This window comes from Pinus tabuliformis, chromosome 5_2, assembly GCF_031772625.1.
Source record: "Pinus tabuliformis cultivar Carrire ecotype Pingquan chromosome 5_2, CPIR1, whole genome shotgun sequence".
NCBI lineage: Eukaryota > Viridiplantae > Streptophyta > Pinopsida > Pinales > Pinaceae > Pinus > Pinus tabuliformis.
The window spans coordinates 938029799-938046788 of NC_142306.1; the positions used below are offsets into that span (position 1 = coordinate 938029799).

Genomic DNA, 16990 nt, shown 5'->3' on the forward strand with positions numbered 1-16990 from the left:
TAATATGCCCAAGGTACATTCTTTAAAGGTGGTGGCATGTGATAAAGAGATGAATGGAGTAGGAAATGAAAAGGGGCAACCTTGGGCCACATGCCGGGGTACAAGGGTAGCTAGTAAAAGGGAAGCCCACACTTGGGTATATAATGTACAGTTGAGAGCAATCGTGGTACATAAGGTGCCCCAACCATTATTTTTCCACCCTTCTTTATATGCCTTTTTCCTTTTTATGATTTTTCTTTAACTTAATGCTCGAGGCTCAAGGGGTAAGAGCATGATGTGTGAGATATGGCAGTGGATACCCCCTTTAAGGTAGGCTGGTTCATTGGCCACCAAGGGTTGGGACAATCATGGGTTCCTAAATGATAAAGGAGACTCATTTAGGGCATGTAGGAACCAGGGTAATGGATGAAATCACTGGATCTCCCTATATTTTTTTATCAAAACCCCCTTCCATTGATGTCAAAAGGGTAGGTAAGCAGAGATGAGAAGAAATAATTCTCAAGACAAAAGGGGGAGGACCATTATATTGCCATCAATGCCAAAGGGGGAGATCATTGGCATTGTTGTCATTGATGGCAAAGGAACAAAGGAAGTGCAGCTAAGCATGTTACTTGACAAAGAATAGCTTATGGAGGTGTTGATGCATTGAGGTATACTTGTGTTGATGCATTGCGTTGTTAGCTGATTTATTATGGAGATGTTGATGCATTGAGGTATACTTGTGTTGATGCACTATGTTGTTAGTTGATTTATTATGGAGATGTTGTTGTGAAGGCAAAGGCATGAAGGAGCTCCTTGTTAAAGGTTACTTATGTTGTCATCATATGTTGTTAAAGGCTTGTTATGCTTGTGGTGTTGTGATGTTAGTTGATGCATGAAGCAACGTGTCTGCTTTATCATTGTTAGTTGCAGAGATTGAATATATTGCTATGTTGTTGGTTATGTATAGTATACATTGTGTTGCAAGGTTGATTGTGCATTGTAGGTGTTGATTGATGTATGATGTTGATGCTTAGTATGGCTTGATGCATTATGGTTTTGTAGATGCAATATGTTGCAGAGATTGTTCTGAAGCAAGGCAAAGACAAAATCGAAGGCAAAGGCAAAAGCAATGACAATATGTTGTTGAGGTAGATTGATGTTGACAGTACGTTATCCTGCATAATAAAAATGTCATCTTCCAAGACAGAAGTGATGACAGTGATTTCAGTGATAGAGGCATAGTGAATTTGGTTACAAAGGCAAGTCCTTGGAGATGCTTGATGATTTTGGTTGAGGTGTTGTAATCAAAACAAAGGTGTTGTAATGCAGGAGAATGCATGTTATTATTTGAAATTTGAATTCACTTTATTGGCATGAAGAATATTAATGCGTGTTATTTAAATATGTTGGAATTCATTATATGTATTTTTAATATCCAAAGATTTGAAACAATTTTGGAATTGAAGAGACGCCTTTGGAATGTAAAGAGACAAGACTTGTCATTTCCGATTCGTGTGTGGAATACTAACAGCCATCAAAGTTTGCTTATAAAAGTGTACGAGGTTGGAAGGTTGAATGGTTAGAGAATGAGAGATTGTGTGTAAGTTGATTGAGTTATTGTTCATTAGTTACCTGGCACATATGAAGCAAATATGAAGTAGAATTGACGAGGAGAAGAGGCAGAAATAGAAATGGAGGTATATTGAACTTAAGACCAGGTAAACCAAATATGTATTAGGGGATTGAAGTCTCTTTTCAAATTGCAGCGTGATAAAGAACAGGTTGAAGCCTACTGAGGTAGGAGCCTCCTGTGGGTTGTAACTTACAAAAAATTGTTGGGAGTTGGAGCTTCGTTGCAAGTTAAAGCTTGCAGAAGAATCGAGGTAGCAGCCTCCTATAGGTTGAAGCCTACAGAAAATCAGATGTAATAAGGGCATAGGAGCTTGCCTTTGCGTTACAACAATAATAGAGTCATGGTTATGTCTATGAATGTATTAAATTGATTCACCCCCCCCTAGTTTAGTCAAGTTTCCATCACTTCACCTACTTCATTTCCACATCATATTCACAAATTCCAACATTGTCATTGAGTCAACCACATGAAAGAGTATTGTTTTGATCTTCACCTTTGTGAGCATTTTGGAAAACATACTCATCATTTAGAAAGATGTTTCAATCACAATAACCCTGCAAGATCAAAGATTCACCTTGGATGGATCGCTTTTTGGAAATTATCTTCAATAGCCAAGAACATATATCGATCATAACGTAGAATTCATTCTCGAGTATTGACACATCTTGCAATGGAGAAACTTTTGTCTTTTCACCTTGTATCTGACAAGGGGGGATTGATAGTAAGTTACTAGTTTCAAAGTCATATCAAGCGAGCCTGAGACATAGCCAAAACCAGAGCCTAGAGCCAGAGACAAACTCATGCTCCATGACCACCATTACAACAGTTTGAGGCCCTCCTTAAACCACTACTTAGTAGAAGACTTACTACTTCTAAACAACAATTTGTGGGCATCTTAAAACCACCATTTCAACAGTTTGTGGTTATCTTTAAACCATCATCAAAGAGCACTTCCATTTAGCAAAAGACATCAGCTTCTAGCCATATTCAAGATTTTTTCCAGGAAGTACTTCAAACCGAGTTCCACAGCTGGTGGTTAGCCTTAAACCACTATTAGTAGAAGACTTTGGCTTCTATTACCCATTTAGCTTGTGGTCTTCCTTAAATCACCATATTCAAAGAGCACATCCAGCCATTGGCTGCTATCAACCTCCATATTTCAGCTCACTTCTTGGATTTACATGTACTCCTTTAGATTAAGGGGAGGAATGTTGGAAATGTAATCCTTCGGGATTACGTAAATTTGTATTATTCACTTGAGAGGAAGGAGAAAAGCTACAAGTGAACATGAAGAGTCATAAGGAGTGCAAAATACCTCTTTAAAAATGAAACCAAGGGTCATTAAACAATGTATTTATGTTTATCATATAAACAATAAATGTATCACACACTTATCTAATTCTCTTGCATTTTCGTGTGTGTTCCAACATTAACTTTAGCACCTAGACCATGCATCTATCTCTCTTCTTTAGGAAGAACAAAGACTAGCTTACCTTCTATATCTCCCTCTCAATCCACTATGTTAAAGTCACCTAAGAGGATTTACTCAACATCTAATAGAGAATTGGTAATCCAAACCACAAGCCAATCTTACTGGAGCACAAAGCGGGGGTGGGAGCAGGAGCTATAAAAATTTCAAGCCCTAGGTGACTAATGTCCTTATGATCTCAATTAAACAAGTAAATTGCTAAATTTAATTAATAATGAAATTAAACTTCAGAACATAACATTAATCACACAATAGCTAGAGCCTAAAAATGGGACAGTGGAAGCATAAAAAATATTTTTTCACACACAAAGGTAATTAATTCTTCAAACCAGCTTTTCATAGCTACAACTTACAAGGAAAAATCCACACACTGTACAAAAAATAGCGCAGCACAGAAACCAAAAAGACCCTAAGCTGAGCTTGTACAGCCTGCTGAAAAACCAGAAACAGCAGAAAACTGATATACAACCTGTGGGACAGTCTTTACGGACCTGTTTGTAACTTTGTATGACTGTGCCAATCTCAACGGATCTGTCCATATGACTGTAAGAATTGCATGGACTGCTGTCTTGAACTACATGCTGCCCCGAAATGCCTCTTCCCTGGCTGCCTGCACTCTCTCTCTAATTTGCTTAACTGCTCAAGTGTCTGTGTGTTAAAAGACTCTACCTTGCCTTGTCTTTATGTTCTCCTACTCTAAGTCATGCAGTAGACTCAACTGCTAAATATAAGACATGCTTTGAATTACTTTTCGAAAATATCTTGGTCTACTTCTCGTATGTTCACACTAAACATGTGCGAGAGTTCCTGTCCAGCCTTTAATTCTCAACAGAAGCAAGAGTGCCTAAAGCACCACTTCCCAAGAAATCCCGAGAGGAAAGCATTCATGGAAAAATTATATCTATATCTATATCTATATATATATATATAATAAACATTTTATGTATTTTTAAACATGTATATTCATAGAATATATGCAGATTACCAGATTAGTTGTGAAAATATGAAAGCACACATATTTGTGCTACTTGTTGATAAATGTTACATTTATATTTAGATAAAAATGCCGTCCATAGTAGATCAATCATTAAAGAACCAATCATTTGAAACACACTAAACAGATAACATTGACCATCTCACAGTTTCCCAAATATAAAAATTACAAATTTGTAAGGCAAATAATAAGAAGTAGACTCTGAACTGGATTGCAGGTGCTCCAACAGTTCATTTCAAAAGAAGTGTTCAGAACTTATGAAAGCACCCATGTTGCCAAGCCTTGCAATTGTCGGCTAGAACCCCATAAATAATCAACATTTTTAACTTAATGATAAGGTCATGTCATTTATCTAAGAGTGTCAAGGCAGCATCCAAGGAGCAAAGCATGTAGTGGGAGTGCTAGTCATAGAAAGTATCACTTTTTATGAGGGGTGTGCGTGATTCCAGAATCCCTACCAAAACCAACTATAGTCTACTACAAGAGATGGAACAAAAAGGCAATCACTCTACCAACAAGAAAGCAAGCAATCCACACACACCTGTTATCAAGGTCCATACCAAAAGAAACTAGCATTCAGTTCTACTAGGGTGCTACCCTGAGGATAGTTCATGATTAGTGGCCCAAAAGGAATCATGCCAACAAGACAATATTCTCAATCGAGGATAAAAGCCAAAAGCCTTTTCCTCTTGAGAATAACACAAAATTCTTGATTAAGGCCTTACGGTCATGCCCCTCACATTTAAAGCATAGATGTTAATCTTCATTTTATAACATTGCCTTCTCTCCAATGCCTCAAAGGCATCCTCATTGCTTTCCTTGGGGGGAAGAATGTAACTCTCTTTTAGGCTCCATAGGTATCACTCGAGATTTTTGAGCTCCCTTCTACGTGGGCAATCCTTGACATGATGATTCGACACCTGGCACACAAAGCAAGCATTTGGAAGCTTTAGATATCTTGAGCATTGTATATATGTTCTACCATTGTCCATAAGATTAATAGATTTTGGTGACGGCTCTATCAAATTAACATCCGCCAAACCCACAAGCATGCATGATAAATGGAAGATCCTTCATTACAAATAAGATCCATCCCAAACTACTCCACTATTAGCCTCACATAGGCCTTATACTAATGCAACAAGTTAGTAAACTCAATTGATCGTGAAAACCTGACATGATCAAGTTTTGCCAAATCAAAATTGCAACACCAAGATTAGACATAAGTGATGGATCCAGCGATATTCCAAGAACCTTGAGTACTCTATGGGAAATCTGCAATGTGGAAATACCAGTGATAAGTAGTGATATCCAAGGCAAGAAAAAGATTTCAAGAATTTATCATTCTTGTTATTCCATTGGTGTTTGCACAATTTTCAAAATCTAGATCCAAAGGCATTCTTCTCGAGAAATATATGATAATAACCCACTTCTATAAAGGTTGCTTCTTTCAATAAAAGTAGGAACCTAATCATGAAACAAGCAGATCAAAAACACTATCGTATTCCTCCATATCTGCATACATGGTTTTCAGCCAATCTACTACTTCACCATAATCCATCCCTTGATCAAAAAGCTCTTCCAGGGACAGGGTTTGTGTCTCCCTTTTTGTGCACCTTCATATCAGTGGACTAGATCAATTTCTCAACCCTACCTATTGTGACCCACCACGTCCCTTAGCCTAGTCTCACATTTTCTCACACAGTGAAGCTAGCGTTTAGAGACATGATGTTTCATTGAGCCAATTAGGTGAACCATGGATCATGGAGTTGTCAGGATGGGCCAACAAATGAGATTTGTTGTTGTAATTGATTACTCCTCAAAACAGACCCTCTTGTCACAATACAAATTGCTACCGTATACTAAAGGGCAATATGAGAATCAGAAGCCAAGCAGTGGACAAGAAACAATGACCTTGAGGAAGGATCAATTGCCAACTCAACACGTCTTCGGTAAGATAGGTTAATCAAAGGTGATATCAAAGATCAATCAAAGGCATTGTGAAGTGAAGTTGGGGAAGAGGTCAATCAAAGGTGATATCAAGGATTATTGATAAGGGAGGAGATTTCAGTGTAACCAGCTAGAGTTCCAATTCATCCTTCTCGCTCAGTCTACGAATGATTATTTTTTGTTGTGTAATCATGCTCTTCCATCCTGGAATTTGCTTTGTGGTTCCTTAGAATATGCTCTAGGCCAATGGTTGATTGTCCTTGGAAGTTGGCCCTATCTTTTGTCCATTTAGATTCCCTGTTTATTTTTTTAAAGCATGCACAGCAGTAAGAAACAGCTTTGTGGGTCTCTAGACTAAGGAGCAGAAATTTCAGCATTTTTGGATTTGACAGTGTCACCTGTGGCTGGGAATCCGAATGCAAATATCTTATAGATTAATACGAAAAATTCAAGTTAAAAAGAAGAAATTCTAATGAATACTAAAGGACTACTTAATTTTTTCAACGTGATTATCATATGTACAAAAAGAAAAATCAATATGGATAGCAACAACTTACAACAGTTATAATAAAAGTTAGTGTTAAATACATCAGGAGATGCAAACAAAGGTGTCTTATCCAGTTACATATTCTGCATCCCAATTCCCCACCATATTAAATATACAATGTGCTAGCAGGATACTGAAACTAATCATCTTCCAGACTTTCATATTGAAAGGCCACATAAGGACATACATTGTTAGTTTTATATGCAAATGAATAATATATACACTAAAATAAGAACACTTGAAGCATCCAATGCTTGAACAGAACCTTGGCTGTTAGTCTTTTTGTAGCAGTTAGCTGCATCCACATACGCTGATGCTCCCTCATGCTTACTTTCCAGCTGGAAGAAATAGAAACATTAAAACCATGTTTGACACCAAAGTTTAGAAATAAAACTTTCAAAATTTCAAGTCAATAAGATAGACATTTTGCTAACCAAACCTTTAAATGACAATTTGCTAGCTTGATGTATGTTGATCCAGCTTTGTCCCCTGTAACATGCAAATAATTGTCTGCATCAAGATTCCTCTAAGGCATTTATCTATGAACATTTATATCATCTTCCCTTACCTTATTATGATTTTAAAAAAACTGAAATATCCATTAGTATATAAAACAAGTGAAATTAATACATGATTGATTTGAGTTTTATCTCCAAATTCCCTGCTATAGACTTAACTAAGGGTGCTACTACTATATGCACATTCCTTTACTTTATATACTAAAAAAATTAATTATCAATAGGAATCATTGATCAATAAATATTTCTACAACTCGGGAATTATAAGCAATCCCAGCTTGTAGATGTGAAATCTAGGGACCCTTATGGAGTACTCTTGGAATCACATGCTGGCAAAGAAGGTCAATGATAGTCACTAAGATAAAATTCTCAGGAAAGTTGTGAAATGGCCAGCTTCCTTATTGATGGATCATTCTTGCCATTGCCACACTTCACTTCTCTTCAAAATTGTTGGAACTCACAAAAATAGAACACTGATATGCATAAACATGAGATGCATATTATTAACAAAATATACATATAAATGCACATTTTTCTGACCCTTGGTTTCATATTCCAAGAGGCCTCTTGGACTTCTCATGACTGTTGGTGTTCATTCACTTGAGGCTTTTCACCTTCCTCTCAAGTGAATAAGCCACACGCTCTAGTTTTGGCTACAGCTGAGGCTCATTTGATATGACTTAGAAACTACTAGCCAACTATCAATTCCCCCGCTATCAAATACAAGGTGAGAAGATGAAAATCTCTCCACGACAAGATGTGTCAATACTCAAGAATGAACTCTGCGATATGACCAATATATCTTCTTGGTTGTTAATGACCATTCCTAAGAAGCGATCCATCGAAGGTGTATCATTGCTCTTGCACTAGTCTTGTCTCTACAACATCTCTGTGAATTATGGGTATGTTTTCCACAATGCTTACAAGGGTGAAGATCAAAACACTAATCTTTCATGTGGCCAACTCAATCATAATTCGCATCTGATAATCTCATGTAGAAGTAGAACAGCTGAAAAATGAGTTTTCCTAAAGAAACCCGACACTCTAAAGCTGGAGATTTGGACTTTGGAGTAGCCCAAAATGTGAAAGGTCGCTTCCTTCTCATATCCAAGACCGGTTCTGATCCGGATAGGATCATTATCTTATTTGGCATCCATCTTGATGCTTTCAAATTGGAAAAAGTGGAGGAATTAGTGCATAGAACGATTCTTACTAGCAGTCCCAATTTGGAAAATTTCGGGTCAAAACATTCAGGCGCCATTTTCAGGCCTTCAATGAACACTTTTTTGGTCCCAACCTTACTATGGACCTAGATTCCATAATTTACACACCAATACCTTTCCAACGGCACAAGAATCGCCTCAATTGGAGCTGGTATGAGAAAGTTATCCCTCTCTGAAATTGACCTATCAAAATTTACCACCATAATTCAAGAGGTTGCCACGTCAACCCTAGTTATTCATGGAACAGATGCTAGCTACATGATCATGATGAAGATTACTCTAGAAAAGACTATTGTAACTCTAGTTAATCAAACCTAACCACAAGTAGGTTGTCAGGCTACATTATAACTAAAGGAAAAGGGGTTCCACGCTACTTGAGTGCATTTTGTTCCATAAATGAGTAGAGTAGTGTTATGAATATAATTATGTAAAAGTAGTCAATATAGATAATAAATAATAAACATAATAATATGTAACTAAGTAATAATTATTTAAACAAAGAGGCATGTCTAAGGAGACATGACCGTTCATAAAGGGACACCTGCTTGGTATATAAGCAAGCCCCTCACTCTCAATTGTGTCATCATTCATATTCATACATTTTAATATATATTTTTGTATCTCAATGGAGATCTTTATATTCGAAGGCTTCTATGTATTTAATGAGAAGAACGAACTTTGTTCATTACATTGGTATCGGAGTTGTTCAATCCTCTGGACGCTCAACCGCTGAAGAGAACCAGAATGATCCTGCCTTTGGCCATTAATTTTTCGTCAACCTTATTGTCGTCACAATTGAAGCATTTCGCTTCACAAAGTTGGAGTTTCTTTGTTTCGCCAGTTGGCCTTTGGAATCCAAAAGCACAATATACCCAAAGAAACTTGCTCTAATACCAATATGATCCATAAACTATCGTGGATATTCCATTGGACAATTCGTCACATAGATATAATAAAATTATACTTTAAAATTTGAAATCTATATTATGAGGGTTACTTTTCCTTAGACTTCTGGATGTATTAAGCTATTGTTTTATGCATGTAATATGGAAAACTGCGGAATAAAGAGAATAGACAAAAATACGATCACTCACAACCTAAGTTGCACGAAACGGGGAAACGGGTACGAGTTTCCGAAACGGGCACGGGTACGAAACGTGACCCCCCCAAATTTTGGAAACGGGGAAACGCGATATATATATATATATATATATTAGGACATTTAAGAAATATGTGCAATCATAAAGCATATATGATACATTCTAATTTATTACATTATGATTAAATTGTCAATTGTCAATGCATAAACTATAAGTCTCTAAATTTACATCACATTTACTCATGAATGATCACATAATGAAAATAGCAATATCCAAATTCAGCCATGAGAAATTTCTAATTTCTTGTCTCGTGCTTGATTGGGAGTCTCCTCCTACATAGTCGAACGACCTTAGTGCTCTTGATTAAATACAAGTTCCATACCCTAGTACCCTATGTGCTCTTGATTATTGGGAGTCTCCCCTGCATAGAGGGCTTGGTTCTCTTGATTAAATACAAGTTCCATACCCTAGTACATGACAAAATCCAATGGAAACATTGCAATCCCCCCAATCCTGAAATCCTGAAAAACAGATAAGTCTGCTGGATTTTGAGTGAGATCTAAAATTCTACTTTTTCCATGTGAAATCCAATGAGGGTTAAACCACTCTCAAACATCCTGAGTCATTTCATGGTAATGTTAAAAATTTAAGTAAAAGGATGAAAATGAAAAATAAAGGAGAATGTCACTTTTACTTTAAGAATTTAACATTACCATGAACTGCATATCAACACTAGGGCCATAGGCTTGAACATTAGGCTGCCCCACTCAAAAAATCCTCCTTTTTATAAATTGAGAGGCATCTAGAAGCATCCAGAAGATATTTTAGTCACCTAATAAAAAATTAGAAGCAAAAATATTAAAAAAATACAAGAAAAAGTCAAGTTAGAAGAGAAAACTCCACCATGCGGCCTGGAAACGCGTTTCCGGCCCTACTGGCCACGTTTCCTCCTCGAGAAACGGGCCAGTACGGCCGGAAACGAGTTTCCAAGCCGTAAGGTATGAGTTTCCTCATTTCCATTTCGTTTCCGATCAGAAACAAACCCCTCTCCAACGTTTCCTGCAACTTAGCTCACAACCATAAGAACACAAGATATACCGCAGGAAACCCTTTCAGGAGAAAACCCAATTGGAAGGTGAGGCTGCTCTGCTCTCTCTTTATCTAAATGGAAGAGGATGCAAGTACAAAGAAGTAAAACCTGTGGCATGTGGGTTACTACAATGCATAAATCCTCTATTTTCTCTCTCTATATCCAAGTTGGAATTTCTCTATATCCAATCTGAGACCCTGAGGTTGGAGAGAAATCCTCCAGTGACTAATTTCTATCCCCCATCTTTGTTCTCTTTTTATGGGTTTTTGGACAAAAAATCTAGGCAAACATTCTCCTTCTGGGGGATGGAGGCACCCAAACATCTTCCTTTTGGTAAAATATGCCCCCCACATTGGGGAAGCATTTTCCCATGTATTTCAATGAGTTCCCCCAAGGGGTGTTAATTTTTAGGGCTAGATTGTTCTTTGTTGTAGATAATTGCATTTTCAAACCTTTTTCATCATTTACATATTACATTCACCCCATAACATCATAACATCATTAGCAATTATGTAAAGAGAACAATAACATCAACAATATAGTGGAATAGCAAGGAACAACAGAAGAAACACATACACAATAGAGGCACCAGGATTTAGGTCAAAGACCTGGGCAAAACCCCACAAGGGGGAAGACCCAACCAGATTATTCTTCTATTATATATTCATCAAATGTTCAATTGAGATACAAAGTAAAATATCACGAGACTACCATCACTAATCACACTAGGCCACCTAGGGCCTGTTGCCCTCACAAATTGCACACCCAATGCTTGTGAGAAAAACCCTCAACCCCACAAGGTGTGTTCTTTATGGCAACACTCAAAGAAGGGGCTACTGTTGATTTTTGTAGCATCGGATGTGCTTTAGTCTTGAAACTTTGCAGAGAGGCTAAGACATGCGTTCTCCAAGACCCAAAAATCATTTGGGAAAATTCCACCTAGTGATGGTTTAATTAAAATAATTAATCATTTTTTAATGTATTCTAAGTCTAAACTTAGGAAATGTGATTAATTAAAGGGCATTAATTAAATCTGGTATGAATCTTCTAAATAAAGATGAGGATCAACTCCTAGTTAATCTTAGCATTTGATTATGATTTAATCTTGGTCATTGGTGCTCCAACGAGAGTTATAAGGAGCTTGATGGGCACTAGGAGAACACACTGACATAGTGAGATCTAGAGATCGAACTCTCAAGAGTAGCAGCATTGAGTTGCCAGAGAGAGAACGAGTGATCTTCTTGTAGTGAAGGGCAAGAATTTTTCCAGTTCCAGTGAGTGCAACGCAGAGAAGGCGTCGAGAGGTTCAGAGAGGCAACACAATGCCACGCAAAGGCAACGCAGTGCTTAAGAGAGAGTCCACAATTTTGTTGAGGAGCAGTCGAGATCGAGTGCCATAAGTCGGGGTGTGAGTCCGGAGGGCCAGAGGGTCAAGTTTCCAGTTGGCAGAAACTCAAAAGGAGGAGGTGACGCAGTCCCTTGAGCTATGACGTAGTGACTGCGTGAGCCCACATAGAGACTACGCAGAGATAGTGTAGGGCAGCTCATCCAGAGCCCGGATCAATGTCAGATCGCCAGTGACAGTGTAAGATATTTTCTCACTACCTCTTTGTCAATCTATTCTCTGTATCAGATAGCTAGTTTGAGCATCCAATGATTTGTACTCAGAAAAATATTGCTTAGTAATTAGAACCCTAAGTTGCACCGGTTTTCCCATATTGGGTTTTTCCGGGGACATTTGTCCAAAAATAACGGTGTACATGTGTGTTTATTTCTTTCCTGTGCAGTATTTTATTTCTTCCACAGTATTGTATTTGTGAAGGCTGCAGTGTATATGTTTCGATATTTTCCATAGAAACTGCAAGTAATTTGTTTGATTAATTTAACAAATAGAAGAAACATTATCAATTGTTGCAGTAGGATTCAGGGTCACTGAATTTTCACATGGTATCAGAGCACAAGTCGTAAGTCAGAGAGCTCAGAGCAAAAAAGGAGAAGGAGGTTCGAATCTCTGCATAAGCAACAATTCGAAACCCCAATGGCAGCGTATTTCCTTGGCCAGGAGGGTTAGTTTTTCGTGGAAGTTATACTTCTCTAAGTGAGTCGATAGAGAATAAAATTTTCCACATCGAAAAGTACCAGACACTGAGGGAGTAGCAGTGGTTTCCTCGCAGAGCAAATCTTCAGCTGGGACGCGGATTTTGTAGCAATTTGCTAGTGCAAATAGAGTCAGGAGGAAGGAAGAGCACATGCTGAGGGAATTCTTTCCTCAAGGGACTTCTAGCCAAGAAGTTCGAATTTTCCTAGCAGAGCAACAGTAGCTGTGTGCAGGATTTCTCACTCCAAAAGGGAGTGCGAATAGCTGGGCAGCAGTTGCACAGAGGAGAAGAGGAGGAGTTCGACATTTTCTGAGAGATGGCATCAGCTAGGTTGAGAGATCAAGATCGATTGGAGGGAGCCTCCAACTATGTGATCTGGAAGGCTAGAATTTCCTGCCTTCTAGATGAACATGATCTCAAGACTTATATCGATAGTGTGGTAGTTGTACCCGCAGATGCAGATCCACTTAAGAAATACAAGAAGGAGATGGCGAAAGCTAAGAGGTTGATTCTCGATGGGGTTCGAGATCACGTGGTATCTCACATAGCTGGAAAAGATACTGCCCGACAAATGTGGGAAGCACTAGCTACGTTGTACAAAGGGTCTTCCGAGCAGCGGAAGATGTATCTTGAGGAGAAGCTGAGATGCACGAGGATGCAGAAAGGGGAGTGTATAGACCCCTTACTAGGCTTCAAGATTTTCGGGACCAGCTGTCTTCAGTAGGGTCAGCACCCCAACCTACAGAGTTTGTACGATTGGCTCTAAACAACGTTTCTGAAGAATGGCAAGTTTTCGTCCAGCATATCCTGGGCAAAGAAAAACTGCCAGATTGGAATCGCATGTGGGCTGATCTGCAGCAGCAGGAGATGAGGCGAAAATTGGTGAAGAGCACCGTCAGTGGTGGTAGCAGCAGCAGTGGGGCAAAGCAAGTAAAGGAGGATGAAGATGTGGCCCTCGCATCAATAGGGCAACATGACCAGCCTAGGAGGAAGAAGGACGTTTCCAAGATCAAGTGCTTTAGGTGTGGTGAGCTTGGCTGCTACATCACTCAATGTCCTCTCAGAAAGAAGGACAAGGAGGGGAAGCAGGATCAGCATGCTACATTCGCAAAGATCGACATGTTGTCCTCTAGATTGGAGGAAGAGTTTGCCATGATCACTGTGTTACCTCCAGGGGTGAGGTGGGGTGATTTGGAGTTGTAGCCCCAAAGAGCTACAGGATGGGCAAGATTCTTAAAGATGTCCACCTCATGAATCAATACCTTGCTACAGGAGCCCAAGACATGCAGTGGTAGGATGGATCAGTGGTAGTTGGTGTAGTCAGGTGCCAGAATGACAGATGCAGTAGCTAGTAGCAAGGCAGAGACTGAGCAACGCAGAGCAGAGTTGGCAGTAATGCAGTTAGCACAGTGCAGAGTCAGCAGCAGCGCAGAGGCTTCAATGGCAACGCAAAGTCTAGCAGCAGTCAAGACTCGGGTGACAGATGCATCATACTGACCACAGTTGGTTCAATATTTTGGATGTTTTTCCGTTGCATTTGTTGCAGTTGCAGCAACAACAGTTAGAGAAAGTTGCAGTGCAGATGCAATGTTGGCAGCAGTTCATCAGGGCCAGCAGTAGCACAGATGTAGCAATCAGAGTTGCGTCGTCGTTGATGGGCAGAAGAGCCAAACATCAATAGCGTAGCAAGAAATATTGCAGAGACAAAGTGATGCTTCAGTGGGTCGCAGCACTAGAGCACATTCCTCGCTAAGAGGGAGTGTTGATTTCTATAGCATCAGATGTGATCTAGTCTTGAAACTTTGCAAAGAGGCTAAAGACACATGCATTCTCCAAGACCCACAAATCGTTTGGGAAAATTCCACCTAGAGATTGTTTAATTAAAATAATTATCATTTTTTAATGTATTCCTAAGTCTAAACTTAGGAAATGTGATTAATTAAAGGGTATTAATTAAATCTGGTGTGAATCTTCTAAATAAAGACGAGGATCAACTCCCAGTTAATCTTAGCCTTTGATTATGATTCAACCTTGGTCGTTGGTGCTCCAACAAGAGATTATAAGAAAGAGCTTGATGGGCACTTGGAGAACACACCGAGATAGTGAGATCTAGAGATCGAACTCTCAAGAGTAGTAGCACAGAGTTGTCAGAGAGAGATCGAGTGATCTTGTAGTGAGGGGCAAGGATAGTAGACTAGAGGGGATTTTTCCAGTTCCAATGAGTGTAAGGCAGAGAAGGCATCGAGAGGTTCAGAGAGGCAACGTAGTTCCACGCGGAGGCAGCACAGTGCTTCAGAGGGAGTCCGCAATTTTGTTGAGGAGCAGTCGAGATCCAGTGCCAGAAGCTGGGGTGTGAGTCCGGAGGGCCAAAGGGTCGATTTTCCAATTGGCAAGAAGATCAGAAGGAGGTGATGCAGTCCCTTAAGCTGTGACGCAATGACTGCATGAGCCCATGCAGAGACTACACAGAGATAGCGTAGGGCAACTCATCCAGAGCCCAGATCAATGTCAGATCTCCAGTGACAACGTGAGATGTTTTCTCACTACCTCTTTGCTAGTCTATTCTCTGTATCGGATAGCCAGTTTGGGCATCCAATGGTTTGTACTCAGAAAACTACTGCTTAATAATTAAAACCCCCAGCTACTGCACTCGTTTTTCTGTATTGGGTTTTTCTGAGGATGTTTGTCCAAAAATAACGGTGTGCGTGTGTGTGTTTATTTCTTTCCTGTGTAGTATTTTATTTCTTCCACAAAATTATATTTGTAAAGGCTGCAGTGTATATGTTTCGATATTTGTCGTAGGAAACTGCAAGTAATTTGTTTGATAATAACAAATAGAAGAAACATTATCAGTTGCTACAGTAGGATTCAGGGTCACCAAATTTTCACAGCTATCACCTAATCCCAACTCTCTCCATCTAGGCTCTCTCCTAGCTAAGTCAAGGGGGGTAGATGTTAATTTTAGGTATGTTCTATGCTTAGAGCAATTTATTTCAATTTTCACAGTTAGCTCAATATCTTTTCCAGATTAGCAATAACATCAGCATTAAAGTAAATTGCAGATAGAACATAAACATAGATCACAGAGGACAAGCCAAGACAAGAGGACACAAGATGTGGCGCTAGCCAGGGACAAACCCCAATGTGGGGAAACCCTTGATCAATTCTTCTTATATGTTCTTCAACAGTTCAGCACAGAGAGAGAGAGAGAGTACATTTACCACAGAAGTCAACACTTTGACTTATCTTAAATAAGAGCATAGATCATCTCTAAGTAGATGATACATGAGGTAGCTGAACTCAGTTGAAGACATGTTGCTTCAATTGATTCTCCCAAGTGACTCCATCACCCATCATAGTGTTGCACCTCGTCATCACGCTGCACCTCACTGTGCTGCATCGTGCGGCACCCATCATCACTATGTTGGACCTCATTACCATGTTGTTGCACATCATATTGTTGCACCATGATTGCTTGCTATCCTATGCAAGCACCATGTCCTTGTTGTCCCATCTATCATGCTCCATCATGATTGCATTTGCTGTTGTCCCACTGTTTAGCATTTTTGTGTCATGTCATAGTTTGTTGTCCCAAGTACCAAGCTCCAACAAGCACCATGTCCTGTTGTACCACTTACCATGTTGTTGTCCCTTGCAGCACCATGCTGTTGTCCCACTGTTTAGCATTGCTACTGCTGTCCCAATGTGCTTTTGCTGCCACATGTCATTGTTGCTATTATGCTGCCCATGCATCTTGCTGCACTATCACATTAGTATGCATTCAAACTTCATGGGTCACCTTGTTGTTGTTGTTGTCCCGTTGTGCCATCATTGCACTATGCCATTGTACTACTAGCACTGTTGTCCCACTGTAATCTAAGCTGCTGGTAAGAACTTCTTGTGACAGTATATAGAATCTCCTCATAAATGAAGAGACCTCTCCAATGACCCAACACAAGTAACCATACTTCTGCACTTCTGTTTATGGGCAGTGTTTTGGTCACTGGTTAGGGCTCCCACAACCCAACAGTCATGCCCAAAACACCTTAACTTATACGGCCTCCTTTCCTCTTCAAGTTATGTGACCTTGTTGTTTGAGGAGGCACCTACAGCTCTATGTTTGACCCTCAAAACAACACCTATAGGCTTGCGGCCTAGTCACAACAGAAGGTCCCTTTACTCAGTTGTTACAAGAGATATCCCTGCGTTTTCTTGCCTAGAACAGTCCCAAATTATGGCAGCCCTCCTTCCAGCACTCGGTCACCTAAATAACGTCCCTACAACCCCTCACTAGCCTGACTTCATTACTGCGGCTAGGGCATGTTGTAACCCTCCTTGACTGCGGCTAGGTATAGCTTGTTAAGG

General features: G+C 39.5%; 1 protein-coding gene across 3 annotated transcripts in view; it reads right to left on the minus strand.

Annotated features, from left to right (window-relative positions):
- The window catches only part of LOC149162355 (alpha-soluble NSF attachment protein 2-like), a 196457-nt gene that overhangs the window by 138394 nt on the left and 41073 nt on the right, over positions 1–16990 (minus strand). For all 3 annotated transcript variants that reach the window (XR_016261925.1, XM_089437231.1, XM_089437230.1), the window contains 2 exons: positions 7035–7084; positions 6861–6933 (listed from right to left, as the gene is read on the minus strand). Coding sequence is in view for 2 of the 3 variants with exons in the window: in XM_089437231.1 (XP_089293357.1) it covers positions 6861–6933; positions 7035–7084 (123 nt within the window). In the remaining variant the exon portion in view is untranslated. The remainder of the gene's footprint in view (positions 1–6860; positions 6934–7034; positions 7085–16990) is intronic.